Raw genomic sequence first — 21128 nt, 5'->3', positions numbered from 1 at the left:
TGGTCGGGGAAAAAAAAAAGTGAACCTGTAAAGAAAAATCATTTCTGAGACAGGAGATTCTAGAAAGGCAGATGATTTTTAGCACGCAGAGCTGCCCTCGTGAAACATCTGCTATGACGTAGTCCTGTTCTGGCTGCAGACCAAGCGTATCAATAGCTCCACAGAGTAATGGGATAAGAAATGGGAAAATTGCCATTGCTTGTTTAGCAGCTTGTTTTGCTGATAAATGTCTGTCACTTTTCGAATAGCTACAGTGCAATTGTTTTTTTGGGGAAAATATTTCCTTGAGCAGGAGGTTTGCAGGCCATTAGCTACTTCCCATCTGTGCCGGTGTTCTAATACACCACACATACACTTTGCTCCCTATTAGAAATTACTCACAGCTCTGGACTACGGGCAGGCAGCCTGAAATCACGGCTGGTCTGACAAAGATTTCTCTTGCCTTAGAGAAAATTTAAATCTCAAAATCACTAGAATCAGTATGTATTTTTTGAAAGAGCACCTACTACTAAAGATTGCTAGGAAAAAACAAGTGCTCTTTTCAGATATCTGTAGTTTTCAAATAATTAATGTCTGTGCAAAAGCAGGAGCTGTTTGACTACAGTGGTGGCTGCTGCGTGCTCCTTCCAGGGCTAGAGGCAGAATGTCACTTCGCCAAGCACTGCCATGTCCTGGAATTCATCTCATCCCTTTTCAAACTGCCATGAACATTTTTTAATTCCACCTGATAGCTGCTGGGACAGACAAGAAACAGACCTCTGTTTAATATCACACAGTACCTCTAATAATATCTGCTTTTGCTTTACACACTTACACTCCACAAACAACTACCTGCAGTAAAGTTAGCTGTGCCAAAAGACACAGAACTATACTCTTAGCTGCACCAACTGAAGTAGTAGGTACATACATCTCGGGGTGGGTTTGAACACCAAAGCTATTCCTTATTAGCAAGTATCCTTCTCTTTTCTTCCCCTTCTGCCATCAGGGGAAAAAAAAGAAAGAGCAGAGAAAAAAACAAGGAGAAATGTAAAAAGGTGGGTAGTGGTGCAGACTTGTTCCAGCAATATACTTTTTTTGTCATCTGAACCCTTTGCATTCCTTTAATTCAAAAGGATCACATAAAGTTTCTATCCTAACTAGTTTTTAGACTTCACAGAATAAAGTTAAGGGTGAAAGGGAAAAGAGATTCAGGATTAGAAAGTGCCCACTGAAGTATTAATATAGGAATGGAATGAAACTTCCAAGTCAAGTCCTGCACAGTGGGAAACTCACACCATAGTTTACCACTGGGACGAACAGGCGAAAGGACCAACATGAAGGCAGTGAGTACTTTTCAGAATTTATTGTAAAAAATAGTATTAAACAATAGGGAAAAAAGCCACTCCTTGGGTCAACCCATCACATACTGCTTTTGTGGAAACAATGGAAAAATGTGACAGAAATGTATTTACCCATTCCCATCCATATATCAGATGATTCCAGCTACTCAGGACATGCTCATGGGAAAAATATTGGCAGTATCACAGCATATGGAAGTGGAAATAAAAAACATGCAGTATTTTCAATTGCAGTTGGGAGGCCTATTTCCTGGAGTCTAAAGATCATGTTGTTTTATCTGTTTTCCTTTAGCATAATGTACATTATCAGACTTTCATAACTTCAGACACCGGCAGAAAGCCCTGATTTTTTGCCAACACTGACATACCCACCTCAAAGATAAATGTGGAAGCCAGAATGTCTGCCTTACTTCTGTTTGCAATTTCCTTTCCATAGGAACAGGCACATGATATAGTTCCTGCTAACATATATTTAAAGTTTGGTCAGCCCTTTTTCACTTATACCAGTTCAATCCCACTGGAGAACCTCAGGGCAGCACAAACAACGGAGAACAGATTTCCAACACTGCACCACATTTCTTCAGGTCAAAAACTGCTTGTCCTAACACTAAATTATGTACTTTATATGACAACTTCTTTTGTCTACAAACAGAAATGTGTCAGATTCTGCATTAAACTGTATTACAAGAAATGTAAACAAATCCATTCCACAAATGTTTTTTTGTGCCTTTTCTAGCTCATGTCAAATCTGTGAAGTGCCAGTGTTAACCTGAACAGAGCTCAGTGTCACGAGAGCCCCAAAGTAACGGGTGCTCAGTAGTATTTACCTGGTGCAATTAGCTTCATTATCAATTGGCAAAAAATTGACTTAGCTTCAGTTTCATACTTTAAAGCAATAATCAGAGAACACTGAAGTTACATGGCACTGTTGAAACCACCTCAGTTTCAGGTCAAGGGATGAACTTACACACAGGTGAATTGCTGTAGGTATGACATGAGGATAGAACCCAAATGCGTAGAAAATGGGTCAGCAGAAGTCTAGGGATAATGCTAAACAAGAGCACCTAACCATTTTTTTCCACTGCTGTGCTCACTGAAAACTGGTACCAACAACCACAACAGTTTGAGGTGACTCACACAACTGATAGTGACTGGAGTAGAGTGAAGTGGAAATTTTGGTCATTCTGGAAGAAGATACAAGGGAGCAATACAGAAAATTCCATAACAAGAGGCCAAAGTCAAATATTTGTTCTTTTGCACATCATAAAAAGTATTTTTGGTTACAAATTACCACAGCAGTCTTCTCATTGATAAAACTAAAAATGACTCTATCTAAAAAACTTTGAGAAGGGTCAAAACCCCATACAACCTAACTAAAAAGCTTTCTCTAAGTCCTCTTCCCTTCTGAGTTGCAACTGCCTCCTTATTTTAAGGAAGACCTTCCTCTTGGTCAATCAATTCTGTTTTGGTGGAGAACACATCAGCCAGCATGTGCTTTGGGATTTCAGATCCCCGGACTTTTAATGTGTAGCAGGCATTTTCCACTTTTGCCAGACTCTGTTTCAAAGTATACAGCTTCTTAGATACTTCATAAGGTCCAGTGTTGCCAATGAAAGTAAACCCATCATAAATCTGACGCAAGAACTGGCTCAGTTCAAAAGGTGTGTCTATGTCACCATTTCCAACGCTGCTGATGCAGAGCCTCATCAGCTCTCCAGTTAGATCAGCCACTCCCAGCAGGTAATCTACAGGTGTTACCTTCAGGCTCCAAGTATGTGGTTGCTTATCATGGGAATTGGATGTCTGGGGACAGAACAGAAGAGAATCCAGTACAGAGAACTACGAAAAAGCACTCTCTAACAGTTCAAATATATCCTAACTTATCTAACAGAACTGGAAATTAAAAACGTTCTTGAAAATTAAATTGCACTTAAAATTAATGGCAGTTCCACACAGTCTGGTTTCAGAAATACTAATCTCCTTCCAGCATACCAAAGGGTAAGAAAAGCATCAGTTTCTGCTTGAGTTGTGATTTCCATTCTAGCAAGCATGATACACATACCATCTCTGTTTGCAAACAGAATTATCACATCTTTTTATCAACATTTATTTGCAGTCATTTGTTACTTTTTTTCACCTCACAGATCTCAGCTTGATAGATTTTTTCCTAAATGGTCTGTCCAAAGCTACCAAAGCAATCCAAAAGAATCTGCATTATGAAAGCAAATCATATAATTTTGTAATAGTAGCTTGAATTTCAAAGTATATTTTCTACAAGAAACTGACAGGTGTCTCAGATCTGTTTTATAGCAACTGAACTCATTAAAATAGCTTAAAAAAAAAAACTTCATGAAGAAAACTCATCAAAAAGTAACAAGTTTGCTCCTACAGCCAAGCTTCCAATACTTTTTGTTGTCAAAATACTGGTAATGTGGGAGACAATGAAGGTTTCTCTGTGTTCCCTTGTTCCCATAATATGCTATTTACCCAAATTCACAAATCTGGTCAGAGATGTGGATGATGGGGTTAACAACTTCACAGTTTGTTGAAGTGTACCACACTCAGCTTACCTGTGGTAAAAACAAATTAATCTAAACTAAAAATCTAGCTTACTTGTAAATATTTTACCAAGGGAATAAAGACAGAGTAAGAAGTGCTTTACAGCAGAATCTCTTCAACAGAAGCAGACTCAGGAACTCATCTAAAGCAACAGTGCTGTGCATTACTGTACATTGCACCTCAGCAGCACGTGCACTTCTGCAGGTTACTACCAGACCACCAGTTGCTCCCTACCAACAATCAAACTGCACCCAGTTTACTGTGGTCAGTGACAGCAGTTTGTCCCTATGCCTTATAGTACAGGCAAGTCAAGAAAACAGCAGATATGGTATTAGGGCTGAGGTATGAAGGGACACCAGCCTGTCCTCTGAGGGGAATCGACTCCATGAAAATTACAAATGACCAAGCCAAGGCACATGCAGTGCATTTTAACAGAAGCTGAATATAGTGGCTCCTGTGACTAGTTCAGTACCAGCAGTAAGATTTCATTCATGGAGTTCATCCTGCCTTGGATTCATTTGTCTTCCTGAATTTCTGCAACATCACTACACACCACCAGGCCTTACAGGCAGTCCCCAGCATTACAAATCCCTCCTCTACACTTGTTTGCTAGTATTTCACTGTCCTGGATCTTTTTCCCTACCAGAAGGAGTTCAGTTTGCTCTGAATAAAAAGGATGTGAAATTTGTAAACTTGTATCCCACAGATTTAGTTTACTACTTGTCAGAATAAAAAGCATGTTTTGAACAAGTGAGTCAAAGCCCACACGTATATCTAATCCCATTCCACTCACTGGCCTTATTTAATCAGATGCCAAAAATGTGACTAAGCCTTCTCATTGCATTTCCATCCCAGAAAGATGTTTGTCACTGGAGAAAAGAAAAACTTTTACCATGTTTGTTGTTTCTTCTCTGTCTTCTGCTGTAAATATGAGTTGTTTGTTAATCTCTTCAACACTAATCAAAGATCGTGTTTTGATAAAATACTGAAATGAGACAGCCTCAACATATTCTTGAAGTCCTGCAAAAACAGTAAATTGAGCTAATGATTCAAACTTTCCAGCAATGTTCCATGTTCACAATTATTTATTTTTTAAGAAATCTTTTAAGTGAGACTATTTGAAGGTTACTAGCAAAAAGTGAAAACTAACATAATCCAGAAATAACATTGAAACATAATCTAGCATAGCACACTTCTTAAGTATGAAATTCAGACCAAGAACACAGCAGATAAACATGTTCAAATTTTTACTCCAACAGCATTTTTCATTCAGAACCTTCCAAAATTTCAATATAAAACATCATGGTACTCTCAGAAACATACTAAACACCAGCTCCCCATAGTGTCCCTCAGGGTTTCATACTGGGACCAGTACTGTTTAATATCTGCATCAATGGCATAGACAGTGAAATCAAAGTGCACCCTCAGCAAGTCTGCCAGTAACACCAAGCTGAGTGGTGTGGTTGACACACCTGAAGGACAAGATGCCATCCAGAGGGACATGGATAAACTCAAGAAGTGTGCCCATGGGAATCTCATGAGATTTAGCAAGGCCAAGTGCAAGGTGCTGCACCTGGGTCAGGGCAATCCCAGTATCAATACAGGCTGGGGGATGAGCAACTCTAGAGCAGCCCTGCTGAGAAGAACTTGGGGTTGGTGGTAGATGAGAGGCTGGACATGAGCTGGCAATGTGTGACTGCAGCCCAGAAAGCCAACCATGGCCTGGGCTGCATCAAAAGCAGCACAGCCAGCAGGTCAAGGGAGATCATTCTGCCCCTCTACTCCACTCTGGTGAGACCCCACTTGGAGTACTGCATTCAGCTCTGGGGTTCCCAGTACAAGACCTAGACATGCTGGAGCAGGTGTAGAGGAGGGCCACCAAGATGGTCAGAGGGCTGGAGCACCTCTTCTATGGGGAAAAGACTGAGAGAGCTGGGGTAGCTCAGCCTGAAGAAGCAAAGGCTCTGGGGAGACTTGATTGCAGCCTTCCAGTAACTGAATGGGGCTTAGAAGAAAGATGGGGACAGACCTTTTAACACAATCTGTTGTGATAGGACAAGGGGTGATGGTTTTAAACTAAAAAAGGGTAGATTAAGACTAGATACAAGGTAATCATTTTTATGATGAGGGTGGAGAAGCACTGGAACACGTTGTCCAGAGAGGTGATGGATGTCCCATCGCTGGAAACATTCAAAGTCAGGCAGGATGGGGCTCTGAACAACCTGACCTAGTTGAAGATGCCTCTGCTCATTGCAGGGGGATTGGATTAGATGACCTTTAAAGATCCCTTCCAACCCAAACGATTCTATGATAATGGAGCTTTTGAAATATGGCATTTGTATGATGGAGAGTAGATTACTGTTTTACAAGTTCACCAAGACAAACTGCAAAGAAAAAACCTGCAGGTAAATCAAAGGCAAGGCAGCTCACCTACAAAAAAGTTACCTTTCTTTCATCTTATTAGCAACAGTAGATACTTGTTTACAACTAAATTTCCCACTTCTCTATTTTGTGGGAATTAGTGAACAGGCAGGCTCCTTACAACGTGCAGGTTTGGTGAAATTCATGTTGAAGACAAAGCATCTATTGTCACAAACCACTCCAGACAGGAAAAAAAAATACAAAATCAACCAGACAAGGCTCTGATGTCCAATAAGAGGACCAAGAGGTTGGTGTATTGGCAAGGAAATAAAAGTTGGGATAACAAATGTAGTTTGAATGAGATTTGTATGCCATCTGCAGCTACCTGCCACAATTACCTCTTGCTACCTACTTAACAGATGGTGATTTTCTGTAGGCATTATAGCAAAGGTGAGATCTAAAAAAAGAGCTGGAATGTTCAGACAGCGATTTCACAGGTTGTCAGCTTTTCCTTATGTGCAGAGAGCAGATTTGGGGAAAGCATGTGAGAAAAGTTCATAAGCAGAACGCTGAAGTTGGCACTGTTGGTGGAAAAAGAAGCAGAAACAAAGCTGGAACAAACAGCCACAGCAGTACTAAGCTAAAAAAAGTGCTGAAGACAAAGTCAATGCATGTGTCTATCTGACCCATGGACAGAGAAAGCTCCAAAGGAGGACATTAAAGGAACAGACTGTGACATGACAGAGATGGTTCTAGCAGAGCTATTCTGAGCCATTTTAAGGGGATGATTTCACTTCAAAAGAAGCTAAGAGGTATCATGCTGCAAGAGGGCCAGGATTAGACAATAGTTTTGTTAGTGGAGAAAGTGAGAAAATGAGGACATAACCAAGGGTACCAGAAGTAGAATCCTGGTTCCATTAGAATACTCTTAATATCCTCAACTGACCTCTACAGGGCCAAGACCTCAGCCTAAGGAGATATGCAGGAAAAGGCAAATTTAGACTTCACCTGGATCAAAGAAAATGTCTAAATCAAAAAGAAGAGAACATAGATTTGAATAACAGATGAAGGCGGAAATACCCTGAAAAACTAGAGGTAACTTCACAGGGTATGCAGCTTTCCACATTATAATCACGAAAGCATGATAAGTGACCAGCACTTTTATTCTCTTTTAAATATGTAGTTGAGCAGAAGCAACTCAGAATGGTAATTCAGCCTGCACTCTTTGTGCTTCTCTACAGCAGCAGTGGGAAAAGCAGAATAAACACGCAGCAACAAAAATCACACTCAGCACTGCTCTTCACAAACCAGAACACAAACAGGGAGCTGCAAGGCCAATTAAGCACCATAATTTAATCAACTGAATTCAGGTAAAGCATTCTGGGCACAAGTAATAGAAGAATACTAGATAAAAGCTACTTGGGATCTTCTAAGATAACTTTGGAAGTTGCAGAGAGATAGATTTCATCACTCATTCTTTCCCTGACTTATCCTCTGAGGTAACACGACCAGTAATCCATTACGACATTTTGGCTTTTTCTGTGGAGAAGCTGTAAGCTACCAGACACAGCAGCACTCAACATGACAACATCTGTGAGAATCTCTGCTATCTGCGGAGAAGACTATCACACGTGAAGAATCGACTTGGCATTTTCCACAGTTCTCAGAGAGATCAAATCTGCTCTCAAACTTTTTGGTAAACACTTTTCTCAATCAATCGTAACTCCTACTTTCAGCTCACTCCACTTTACTGCTTCTCCACACATGCTTTGTCCTTTTCCATCATAAGTGTTTGGCTCCTCTGCTCATTTATTTGTATGTTGTTGTTTTTTTTTAAATGGACATATTTATAAGTACATAGACACACATATTTTTGCTTCCTCCTGCCGTCCCACCCTAGCTGACATGTCCCAGTCTTCTCCTCCCTTTTTTTATTTAAAACCACCATGTAAAAATTGCACACAGTCTGGTTTGCCCTTTACTGTCACCTTTCGCAATTAGGGAATCTCTCTCCCACTACTTAAGAGTAAGCCTCAGAAAACTTCACTTAAAATTACCATTACAAACAGACTGGTAACAACTACTTTGCAAAAGATATTAATATGTGACTTTTTTTTTTTGTTTTTTTTAAGTCCTTCTTCCAGAACTTGCTACAAACATTTCAATGACCCAAGACCTTGAAATAAGGTATTTCCATGTGCAGGTAGAAGGATGTTTAAACTTATTATGCTTTAGCTTAATGGTAGGACATCCGCTATTTTCAGCAAATAATTCCCAAGGTGAAAAACTCCATCCCATTTCACTACACCATCCAACAATACCTTTCCCCTGATGCTCTTGTTTTGGATTTATTCCAAAATTGGCTTATTTATGGACTGAGCTGCCAGTAATGGAATAGTTTGTAAGACTACCTTTTAAGTTTTTGCTTTCTTTTTTAGTACGCAGATCAAAAATCCCTATTAAAAGCCCTGTATTATTTCTACTAGCACTTCTTGAAACTACAGATGTAAGGTAACAAACTGCTTAAGTATTTTGATATTTGATTACATTAATTCTATGTAAATAGCTTGTACTAGACAAGTGACAGTGACCCAGTATAACAGCTTCCTTCTATATTTTGAAAACTTATTTTCTACATAAGATCTAGAAAGTTACACTGAGAAATCTTCTGACCAGATATCTATAAAGGAGATTTTTCTGCCTGAAAGTTTAAACACTTTTTTCCCAGCTGTATCAGCTGATTGCCAAGACATTTTTCCCTCCCTACAAATGCAAACTCTGAGAACAAAGAAAAAGCAGTTTCTTTAAAGAAACTTAGCAAGAAATCAGGTTTCTTATAAAAAACCTTACAAAAACAACAGGTCATTGGAGCACTCAATCCAAGAGTCAAATGAAAGCATAGGAAAAGATAGTTCTATTTAAAACAGAAATCACTTATTTTCAGGAGTCATGTTAGGGTAAACAGAATCTAATTCCACTCGAGATGTACGTGCATGCATGCACAGAAATTTTAACCCAGAACAACAGATCAAATAAGAGGTGAAAGTTCCCTCCTAAAATTTTGTTTACTTCATTTCTTCCTTTAAGTATCTGTTCAACAGTTTAAAAATGTGTTAAAGTGGATTTCATGCCTCTCAGTTCTTAAGGTTAGCAATGTCAGTCAATGCCACCTGACATCTTCCTGAATACGCTGCTTCTCTCCCTATTTCTTCTCAAACTCATTTCCTTTCTCCTCCTCTCTCCTCTTTCTCTCTGTCTTTTTGTTTACAGAGCAGAGTCTGCTGATGGTTAGGATACAAGCAGATGACAACCTGTGCTCTCTTACCCAGCTCCTCCCCTAAACCTTGCAGCAGGAGCCACAGGCCAACAGTAGCCACTAGAAAGATGGTAAGAAGATATACAGAGCAAGTTTCTTCCAGGATCACTGTAAGAAGGGTGAGGCACATTATTTACAGGGCAAGTCATGTGAAACTACCCACTTGTTAATTCATTATAAAATCAAAACAGCACAGCCACAGCTTTATCTTATCATCATGTTTAGGTTGGCAAGTTACACTCTCATTAAAAAAAAAAAAGCAAACACAGAAACAAACATCCCCTCTGCTCCCCCTTTCCCCCCAAAAAAGAAGGCAACAACAACAAAAAAGACCAACACCAAAATCCACATAATGCCCCATAACCCAGAAAAAAAAAAAGGGTCATATCCTTGTGGCAATCCCAAACAGAAAAAATCTGAAGTTAAAGTGGAGAGTCCTTATTACTGAGCTCTGCAGAATATGGGGAGGATGGCAGACTTAAAGAACTAGTGAAGTAAGCAAATAATTAATCAGGTACATCATCAGTTGAAACAAGTACACATAACAAATTTAAAAGTATTAATATGAAAATTAAATCTAGTGTACTGAGATGGAACCGACAATTCACACCTCAGTCTATTCCTTTTAAGTTCTCTGCATACTTGACAACGATGCCTTAAATTCACAGGTCTCTTTCTGGACAAAAGTGATAAAAGCCTAAATAATTAAACTAAAACTGAGGCTGTGAAACAATCAAACTGCTTTGTTGATTGTGAGCGTGAAGTCAAAGGTTAATTTTATAACAGTACACTGAAAGAGCATAAAGCCAGCTCTCCTCAGAGACGGGCATGTTCTCAACATCCTGTTGAGAAAATGGCTTAAAAGAGAATTCCTCTCAGGGATGGATTTTATAAAACAGTACTACCAAACAAATACAAGTGTCCATACAAGCCTACAAATCTGAAAAAAAATCTTCTTCTATTCACTGAGTAATGATTCAATAGCTAAGTTTACTATTATATCAATAACTAAGTTCATGCCAATTTCTTGTATTAAGCCCTGAATGCTCTGTGGATTTGTCAATTGGTACTACACACATCTGTGAGCACCAAAAAGTTCTGTTCTCTTCTACCTATGTGTTGAAGTGATGTAACACTTCATATATTGAAGTGTTACTATTGTTTACACTTTGTTTAAAGTTGAATACACATCAACTTTAAGGCCTTGAGCTACCTGGTCTAGTGGGAGGTGTCCCTGCCCATGGCAGGCAGTTGGGACTAGATGATCTGTAAGGTCCATTCCAACCCCTAAAATTCTAAGATTCTATGAAAAGGTAATACCAAGATTAGTCTGTTTTCCCAACAACTACAGAAACAAATACAGCTTCCCTATTAAACAGGGACAGGTGCCTGCAAGAGTTAAATTATTTCCCAAAACAGGAACAAAAAGCCTTCAGAGAACTGCAAAGAATATTTTAATCACTCATTGCACAGAACAGTTTAATCAAGCCTATTTGCTGTTGTTATTAGAAACGTGTTCATAAGACAAATGGTAGGGTGCTTTTGCAGGTGACTAATTGTGGGCAAGAAATTCAAAAACTTTTATTTTGCTTCTGCTTGAAGACCTGAGGGTTGTACCATGGTTACTTTTGGAATCGAGGTTCTTATTCTGAAGTTTGGGATTTTGTTTTTATACCCCACTAAACACAGTAATTCTGAAGAGCTGCCAATGTTCTACACAAGTTCTTAAAAGATAACCAAAAAGCTACAAACTATTCCTGTGACAAGTAGTCTTCCTGACCTCTCTGACTACCTCCAGTTGCCTTGATAATTAATAAAGAGTTTTAAAAGACATTCAGTTAGACGGCAGATTTTACACTACTAACAGCCTTGAGGGCAAGTGTTCAAGACAGCAAAGAGAGGAAGCTCTGACTCAGCCAGGATACTCAATGATCAAAGGAGGAAGAGCACCTAACACAACACAGCTTCTTCAGTGCAAACCACAGTGAAAGTTCTCCTTAAGATGATGTTGTTTCCAAGCAACAGACCCAACTCACAAGCACATCACAAGTACCAGTGGTGGTCATTTATCCTCATAAACACAGACTGGTGAGATGGCATAAAGGTACATCACCTCTCGCCAACCCGTTTCTCACCACGTGACAGCAAACAAAAACCCAATCACAATGTGCTATACTAGATGTTTCTTGGAATGGAGTTCCTCTATGACACATTCTCCTGTGTGAATTTAAATAAACAAACGAAAAGGCTTCCTAGATTTTCCTTGAACTTCTCTCATGTTCCACCTGCACTTGGTTCCTGTAAAAGCTGAAGAGATCTGGTCTGTGAATGACTAATGTCAACAGCTGCAGGACTGAAAAAAATTCCCAAGACAGAGCACAAGGCCTCCACCATTTGCTAGCTAAGAAGGTAAATTCAAAGACAAACAATGCCACTGATTTCAGATTGTCACGCGAATAACTGCACTATTTGCCATAATAGGACAGCAGCACTTTAGGACAGTTAGAGCTTAAGTTAGAACTAAGAAAGGACAATCTTTGCCCTGACCCACAGCAAGCATCTTTAAAAGACTGTATATAGCTTCCCTCCACCATTTGCTAGCTAAGAAGGTAAATTCAAAGACAAACAATGCCACTGATTTCAGATTGTCACGCGAATAACTGCACTATTTGCCATAATAGGACAGCAGCACTTTAGGACAGTTAGAGCTTAAGTTAGAACTAAGAAAGGACAATCTTTGCCCTGACCCACAGCAAGCATCTTTAAAAGACTGTATATAGCTTCTCTTATTATGCTGCCTTTTTGCTGAATTTGCATCTCATTCAAAGATCAGCTGATAATCAGTTCTCCCATAGTGCAAGCCTTGTTTGGTCATGTCTCAATTTCCATTCATTTTGCCAGGTTTGTTTTAAGTCTTTGTGCATGAACATACAAAACCTGCAGCAGAAAATACAAAATGAGAGGCTTTGCAGTTGCTGACCTTTCCCTTTCCCTGGAAGAATCTAGAAAAAAGGCATGAACCAAAAATAATGAAAGGGTAGTAAAATGCAACAAGCTGAAGGTATCAAATTTCAAATAAGCAACTTGAAGGGTGAAGAAAATAGGTTTGACCAAGCTTGACAGAGCCAGAGATGTGAGTTCAGCCAAACAGAGAAAGTAACAAAACAGAAAGAAAGAAATTAGCAAAATTGTATCTCATAAACATAAGCTTATTCCCTGCAAGTTCTGATCATTTTTCCAGTATAATCAGGAAACTTTGTTTCCATTTTCGGCATTTTACCTCTCACCTACAACAGCAAAGAGATTAATTCTTCAGTTACATCCTGTTCCTGTGTTATTATGTTTTCCCACCATCTTGCAGAAACCTGATTGCTTCCTTCATGGATAGCTTTCCTTTCAAGTTTTAGGTGTATTCAGATCTTGTCCTGGGTGAGACACTTGCAATTCATGATACCTTCCTCAAGCAATAAAAAGCTTTTCCTTTGTATCGTCAACCTATGATTAAATACACCACCTATTTTTATTACAGTTTTGATAATTCTCAAGAAGAAAACCAATGTCCTACTTCCACTGTTCCTGATGAGCAGAACAGTTAATTAATGTTATATCCTTGATATTAATGTACCTTGATATTATTTCAGAAATACATGTACAGTTACAAATACAAAGGTAGCTAGCACAGCTTGAGTATGAGATGTTATTTCCATATTTTGAGTTTAAAAGCTAAGAACAAGAAAAGTCGGGTAACACAGAAATCATTATGTGCATAGTTCCTTTAGTTTGCATTCTAATTCAAATCCTTCATACAATACAAAAAAAACACCCTTAATCTAAATCTGTCCTGCTTGGACAGACCTCACTCATCTCCACAGTGTTTCTTACAGCATCATGGCTGGTGGTCCTACATACTGCCATTAAAAAATGACCTTCTAGTGCAATTAAAGTATTTCCTTTTCAGCCACACAGACTTCACTGGCTTTGTCCAATCCAGCAATGCAGCTTGTTGCAATATGCTTACACACCTAAAGTGACTCTAAATGGCACAAGGCAGGAGACAGAAATAAGCTCCATTATATCACTCTCAGAGCACAAATAGTGCCTGCACAAGATAAATTATGTGTTATACTGCGTCAGTGCTGAACTTTTACACAGAATTTCCTGCATCATCATCAGCAGAAGCAGTCACAGAGCAATAGTTTTGACAAGGTGCTGACATTTTACAGCCTCGTCATCTAATCCTATTGCGAGCAAGTGCAGACATGATGAAGAGCTAATGAGCTTCTCTGTGCACACCACTCCACTCACTACTGCTGCTAGCACAGGCACACAGCAAACAAAGGTCAGCCAACACTGCTCTAGTTGCACCTACTCTCATCACTCGATGCCACACTACTTAAGAAGACCCAGAAGAATTATGGGCTCCTCATTCCGTATTTTTTCTTAAGGGGCAAAATAAATGAAGAAGCCTTCAAATAGCTGGAGGTTTCATTTAAGAAAATCATGTTAAAAAATTACTCCATTCAATCCCACACAATGTCAACCCATCGAGCAATCCTCAATTTTCCCTCTGGATTACACAAGTTTTGCATTTATACAGAATACATTTAGAACATGCTTAGAATAATTCCATAAATCCTAATGTAGAATCATAGAATCATTTAGGTTGGAAAGGACTGTTAGGATCATTGAGCTGCCCAACTCCTAACCCAGCACTGCCAAGTCCATCAGTAAACCATGTCCCTAAGCACCACATCTACATGTCTTTTAAATACCTCCAGGGATAATGACACCAGCACTTCCCTGGACAGTCTGTTCCAATGCTGGACAAACCTTCCTGTGAAGAAATTTTTTCCTAATATCCAATTTAAATCTCTCCTGACGTGACTTGAGGCCACTTCCCTTTGTCCTATTGCCTGCTGCCTGGGAGAAGTGACTGACCCCCACCTGCTACAACCTCCTTTCACTGTACTGTAGAGAGTGAGCCTCCTCTTCTCCAAGCTAAACACCCCCAGTTCCCTCAGCTGCTCCTGGTAAGACTTGTGCTCCAGTCACCAGCTCTGTTGTCCTTCTCTGGATGTGCTCCAGCACTTCAATGTCCTTCCTGTAGTGAGGGGCCCAGAACTGAACAGAGTACTTGAGGGGCAACCTCACCAGTGCTGAGTACAGGAGGATGATCACTGCCCTGGTCCTGCTGGTCACACTGTTGCTGACACAAGCCAGGATGCCATTGGCCTTCTTGGCCACGTGGACACTCTGCTGGCTCATGTCCAGTCACTGTCAACCAGCACCCCCAGGTTCTTTTGTGCCAGTCAGCTTTCCAGACACTGCCCCCAGCCTGTAGCACTGTATGGGGTTGTTGCAACCCAAGCACAGGATCCTACACATGTTGCATCTTTCTTAAGTCTCATACAAATCTTTTCTGTATACCATGGATATATTTCCCTTAGTATTTGAGAGTTAAATATATATGTAAATGTTCAAATAAACACACATATAAATAAAATAATATTGAAAAATTTCTTTCATAAATTCATACAACTTTTGTCAGTCCTTTCCTTGCACAGTGCCTCTCAACAATTTTAAAGAAAGAGTACACATTTCCTCACAGGATATATAAGGTATACACTGTAAAGTGGGGCAAAGGACCAGGAATTCTATATTACAAATAGTAAAGCTTTAAAAATATCAACAAAGCAGAACATTCTACCATAACAAATGAAGAGCTTTGCATTAAAAAAAGACTTCATTATTTCAGTATCTCTTTGTTTGCTTGTTTAATCATCCCCTGGGACAATCTGTACTGTTAAGAAACGTGTAGAAAACAGTCATCAGTTTTTGTTGTTGTTCAATTAGTGCTATACTCAGTGTTTGAGCTCATGCAAGTGTCCTTTGGGGAAACGTCCTGCGTGCCATTAGCACTATTCTTAATGAGGGAAAGCATGAAACTCCTTTAGTGCTCTGCCAGAATTGTTTTATCTTCAAGTCAAAAGAACAACTGCTTGGAGTAACCCCAAAAAAAGCATTTAACAATTACAAGTGGCAAACAATATTCCCAAGCATTATACTCATAGCCTCTTCTATTTATAGGCTAACAGTTATTATACTGAATAAAATATGTATTAGGCAGCTTTATTATGCAGACAGTCATGATTCCCCGATTAAGGCTGCTACGACGGTTTCCATGCTAAGCCCAGTTTTGAACCCTTTTACTCTTTCTGTGAGAGGCAGGGTGGGGAACAGGAGGATGTTTCATGTTTGGTTTCAAGACAAAGGAGAATATTTTTAGGAAGTTTGAGGTTAATTAGACATGCTGCTTTTGAGATATGGGACATAGGCGTTTCTTTATTCTTTTTTGAAGAAAAAAGCAGTTTAATGGCAATGTTTTGGTTCATAAAGAGCTTTTTAACTAGTTCTCCAGAATTTCTTTAAAATACAAAATCAGAATTGAAAACTAGGTGAACGCAAGGTCAAGAATTACAGCTCTAAGAAATATATAAAGGCAAAAGATCTAGCACTTTTGTTAGCAACATTTATTTTCAAAAAAAGCTGGCAAACTTTTCCCACTAAAACAAAAAAAAACAGAAAAAAAACAAAACAAAACAAAACAAAAAAAAACAAAAAAAAAAAGCAAAGCAAAAATTAAATAACACTAGACTCAAAACCAAAACTAAAAGCAACATTTTTAACTCTTACCACTGTTTCCTTCCCAATTACGGTCCTTCTTAAACAGTGTGGGGCAGGGGAATAAAGCATTCCCTCTCACAGCTGCTTTTCATCTAACTCTCCCCATTCTTCATGTTTCTAGGTTTTCTATGTCAGCTTCATAATCCTGACATGGAGCATCTTCACATCTCTGACACCTCTCAATCCTAGCTTCAGCACAACTGAGATCTACAGGTCTTTAAACCTGCATATGCCTGGTTTTGCCATCCCAATGACTAACTGGACAGCAGAGGATTTAATGAACAAGGTAAGAGTAAAGTTCTGGCTAAAGGTTGGCATTTCATTTTTGTTACACACATGAGTTAATTTTAACAATGCCTAAAAGCATCCCCTGTCTTCTCAGAGGCACATGCATATATTCCAACACATGCCCTGATAAAACATGCACCATGGGCACCAGCTGGCACAAGCTTCCAGCACAGAGGAGTATATGTAGAAGAGCTAGAATTTAAGTAGACACTGTGGATGACCTACAGAAATAGAATGAAGGCAACTTATTTCAGCTGGATTTTATAAACAGTCATCTTAAGGAGGCACAGACTACCTAACTGCAGAAACAACAGGAAGATCTCATGGCCAAGCAGTATTATGCAACTGGTAAAGTACACAGACTTGCTACTTACATCACCTGAAGAGTGTAAAAAAGTAAAAGTACAGCCATTTCCAGTTCTAACTCCAGAAATGCAATGGGGGATTATGTAGTTCTATCTTTTCGTTCTGTCCAAAAACCTGCAAAGTTCAGATATCTGTTTGAGAAACTGCACACCTGACTGCTGGAAAGATAGCAGAGTCTACTTCTCCTCCCTTTCATCATTCAGCATATTAATATCTTTTTGCCTTCGTTTCTTTTTACAAAGAGAGGTCAATAAGATTCATTCTCTTAAGTTTTCTTAAAACTGCAGTAGGAAAATTCTTTAATTCTATGATAATCTCACTCCAAGTCCCACATAACTGTTAGGGAAGTGCTACTGCATATGTAACTGAGCAGTTCTGGGTGTCACAATCTAAGAAGAATGTGGAAGTCCTTGAATGCATCCAAAGGAGGGTAATAAAGCTGGTGAAATGGTTGGAAGCAACATCCTATGAGGAACAGTTAAGACTTTGGATTTGTCTAGTTTGGAGAGGACAAGGCTGAAGGGCAACCTCACTGCTCTCTACAGCCACCTGAGAAGAGGAAGTGAAGAAGGAGGTGCTGATCTCCTCTCCCTGGTAATTCAGTGATAGGATGTGTGGGAATGGATATAAACTGCATTCACCAGGGGCATTTCTTTACCAAGAGGGTGATCAAACACAGGAACAGGCTTGCTAGAGAAGTGGTCAATGTCCCAGCCTGTCAGTGTTTAAAACAAGCATTTGGACAATGCCCTTAACAACATGCTTTAAATTGTGGTCAGCCCTGGACTGGTCAGGCAGTTGAACTGGATGATGATTGTAGGTCCCTTCTATCTGAATCTGTCTATTCCACTCTAAAAGCTGTGTAGCTGTAGAAGCACTAAGTAATCAGACATGCAGTAGGCCTCTAACTTCCTCTACTAACTACTTCTACGATTAGCCTCCTCGATAGTAACTCATCCTGCTCTACAATGGACACATACATCTTAGTCATTTTAAGAGGCTGAGATTTACAACACTGGACAAAAAGTTTTAAAAATGTTGAATTGTTTCTTATAGTGTATTTCCAATTCTCTAAAGAGTTTATTCAGGTCCATTCTGGTATTAACAAGTACCTTTATGCAAGTCAGAAAGAGATTATGCAGGAGAATCAGTGTAGCTGACCATGTATGAGTATTTAGCAAATACACAAAGGAAACCTGAATATAAATCTTTTTCCTTAATTTCTTTATTTTTGGGTTGCTATGGCTAGCTGAAGTTTACATATCTTTCATATAAAAAAAGAAATCTAACTTTTGATGTTTGAAAATGTGTATTTTTAAGGAACAAAACTTGTACTTTTTTTTTTTTTTTTTTTACCCAGAGGAGAGAATCTGGAAGCAGAAAACTAGGGAGAGGGACTCTTTGACAGGAACTGCAGTGGTAGGACAAGGGGTAATGGATTCAAATTGAAGGAGGGGAAGTTTAGGCAAGATATGAGGAAAAAGTTTTTTTCCTGTGAGAGTGGTGAGACACTGGCACAGGTTGCCCAGGGAGGTAGTAGGTGCCCCAACCCTGGCAATGTTCAAAGCCAGGTTGGATGAAGCATTGAGGGGGTTGGGACTAGATGATGTGTAAGGTCCATTTCAATCCCTAAAATTCTATGAGTCTGTAAGAGCACAGGTAGAGGCAGAAGTTATCACACAGTAAGTTACCACGTCTGCTATGCAGGTGTATTCTGTCACATCTGAGATGAATGCAAGCTAATTCCAGGCAAGCTGCCCCCTCAGTAAAACCAAAATCCTGGAATTTTCCCACACAAACCCACATATGAAAAAAGACAGACAATTTGTGTGACTCAGCTGGTGCAGGTAACTGGTTACCCTGTAAGAATTTTGCTCACATGGCTGACAGTTTGCAACATGCAGTCTCACAAAGATTCAGGAGGTAGCACACCTCAAACATAGATAGCATGACATGACTCACACAGGCCTGCAGACTTAAGGGGTTATTCAGACAAAGTTTACAAGTCTCAGTGAAGCTTTCAAAACCTTTTGTTCATAAAATCAAAAGCAAGGATTCTCAGCTTTTATAAGCTGTACTTAAAATGAAAATCAAACCCAATTTTCAGCATGTCAAGATACTGACAATACACTTGGACTAGTCTTGCTCACAGTTTGAGATCATCTGTAGTGACAGCATTTTGAATTCTCTCCTTCTTTTCATTGTCTCACTGCGGTACTAAGCTATAAAATCACAGCAGGATGCATACAGATTCAGTGGTTCTTTAAGAAAAACTACTTATATTTAATTTGAACAACCCAGTGCACCACAGGTAAGAGGACTGTGGAATTAATTAGACATTGAAGGCTATCAGGGCAAGCTCCTTCTGGTTCCAAATTGCTAAACAGAGCTTTCACTCGAGAGCTGTCTCACTCTTGCCAGACTTAAGTCTGTATAAGACATGAGTATAAGTTCACCTGTGCACTGTTTGTCTCCTAGAGTACATACATGTATTTGTTGTTGGTTTATCAAATCAATTTCATGTACTTTCTAAAACAATTAAATAATTCAGGGCAAATCTTTAGCTTTCCTCAGCTGAAGAAGCCTTGCCTAAACAGGGCAATATATACACGATTCCAAATATGTTTAAAACAGGATTGATGAGCACGAGACACTTTTATGCCATAACCAAGATGTCAAAGAAGCAGTTACATATTTCACATGTGTTGCCACAAATAAGGCATAAAAATTTTAGGTAAGATTCAGATTATCAGCAAAGATTTAGCAAAGAAATGCAATTTGACAGCAAGTCATGAAAGCACAGGGAACTTAATATCTCAAGAATGTTAGTAAAGACTGCTGTTTATAGACAGGAGCAGAAAAAGGTGCGACTGAAACATACAAACTGATTTAATGCTTCTAACACAGAGGCAGAAGCACACTGAGTCCTTAGAAAGAAATAAAAGATTTTAATTGATGAACTTTATCAACTAAAAATGGGATGATTTCACAAGACAGTTGCTCCCACTCTACTCCCAGAAATTATAACCCTTCAGGTGGGGTAAATGATTGTATTACACATACTCCTCTCGGTTAAAGATCAGACAGACATTCATTAGAAACTCAGTTTATGCCAGGGTCCAAACTTTTCCAGTTGCAGTCTCCTATTTAAATCTTCCTTTAACTACACTGATAAGAAGACTGTAGGACAATAGCCTCTCTGATACCAGAGCTAACTTCGCTAATAACAAAGATTAATCTGAGTCCTGATTTATAACTGCAGAAATGTAACAAATTCCAACCTGCAGAATGAAGAGAAGCCACTGCTACCTAAAGAGAAACTGAGCTTAGTTCAAAATAGCACACTTCCCCTATTTGAAAATAATTTACCTGGAGATATAGCTCTGTGGAACTGATACATGTCTTCTCCAATCAGTTCTTGTGCAACCTGCTTTATCTTCCATCGGACAGCATCCAGCTTGACTTCAGATTCATTTAGAATTTCTTCCCCATTGGGAGCACTGCAACCATAAAACAGAAACTGAATGAGCAGTTTTCAGAACATAAGCAAAGAGTTAAAAAACACTGCACATTTTCTTTTACTAATCAATACATTTTTAGTGGCTTCAAGAAAAAGCAAAGCTGATACCAGAATGAGAAACAGTTTAGCTTTCATTGATACCTATTGCAGGTTCCGAAATTCTGTAGATTCTTAACACAAAAATAATCAACCAGCCAAAAAGAGCTCTGGTAGCATGATGCTAATTCCAGGCCAGAACTGTAATTACTGCTTAAGTAAGAAAAATGAGAAACACGTGCAAAGGCTTCAAAAATATTCCTGAAAACTAGCAGTGCTTACACAAGTCCTTCAAACTCTTAAAAGAAAAACAAAACTATTTTGCAATACTTGACAGTATTGCAAAATACAATACATGATCTACTCCACATGTGATTTTTTTAAGGAAGTAGTTATGGACTGTGCTGTTCAGGAACAGCTGAAATATCTGATTCACAACCACAATATGTATTTGGCATTTAAAGTTTGGGTTATCTAATTTCCTTTAAGCTTCCCCCTCCCCCACTCTCAAATAATCTATATGGTATATTACTTTGCAGTCTGTTTAAGGAACTACAGACTGGTCTCAAGTAAACATTTAAAAGCAAACAGTGAGGTTTACTGAAATTAAAGCCACAATAACTGCAAAAAGCAAAGGAGAAGAAAATACAGAATGCAGCAC

At 39.1% G+C, this 21128-nt stretch overlaps 1 protein-coding gene across 1 annotated transcript in view; it reads right to left on the bottom strand.

Annotated features, from left to right (window-relative positions):
- Nucleotides 1-2339: 2339 nt before the first annotated feature.
- Nucleotides 2340-21128, bottom strand: part of TSNAX (translin-associated factor X) — a 23269-nt gene continuing 4480 nt past the window's right edge. The window contains exons 3-5 of the mRNA XM_009079704.1: nucleotides 20281-20411; nucleotides 4789-4916; nucleotides 2340-3140 (exon numbers count right to left, since the gene is read on the bottom strand). Coding sequence (XP_009077952.1) covers nucleotides 2766-3140; nucleotides 4789-4916; nucleotides 20281-20411 — 634 coding nt within the window. The 3' untranslated portion in view covers nucleotides 2340-2765. The remainder of the gene's footprint in view (nucleotides 3141-4788; nucleotides 4917-20280; nucleotides 20412-21128) is intronic.

Source organism: Acanthisitta chloris, unplaced genomic scaffold (genome assembly GCF_000695815.1).
Source record: "Acanthisitta chloris isolate BGI_N310 unplaced genomic scaffold, ASM69581v1 scaffold8738, whole genome shotgun sequence".
Taxonomy (NCBI): Eukaryota; Metazoa; Chordata; class Aves; order Passeriformes; family Acanthisittidae; genus Acanthisitta; species Acanthisitta chloris.
The sequence above is the reverse complement of the archived record's forward strand: the minus strand, read 5'-3'. Positions and strand labels throughout refer to the sequence as shown.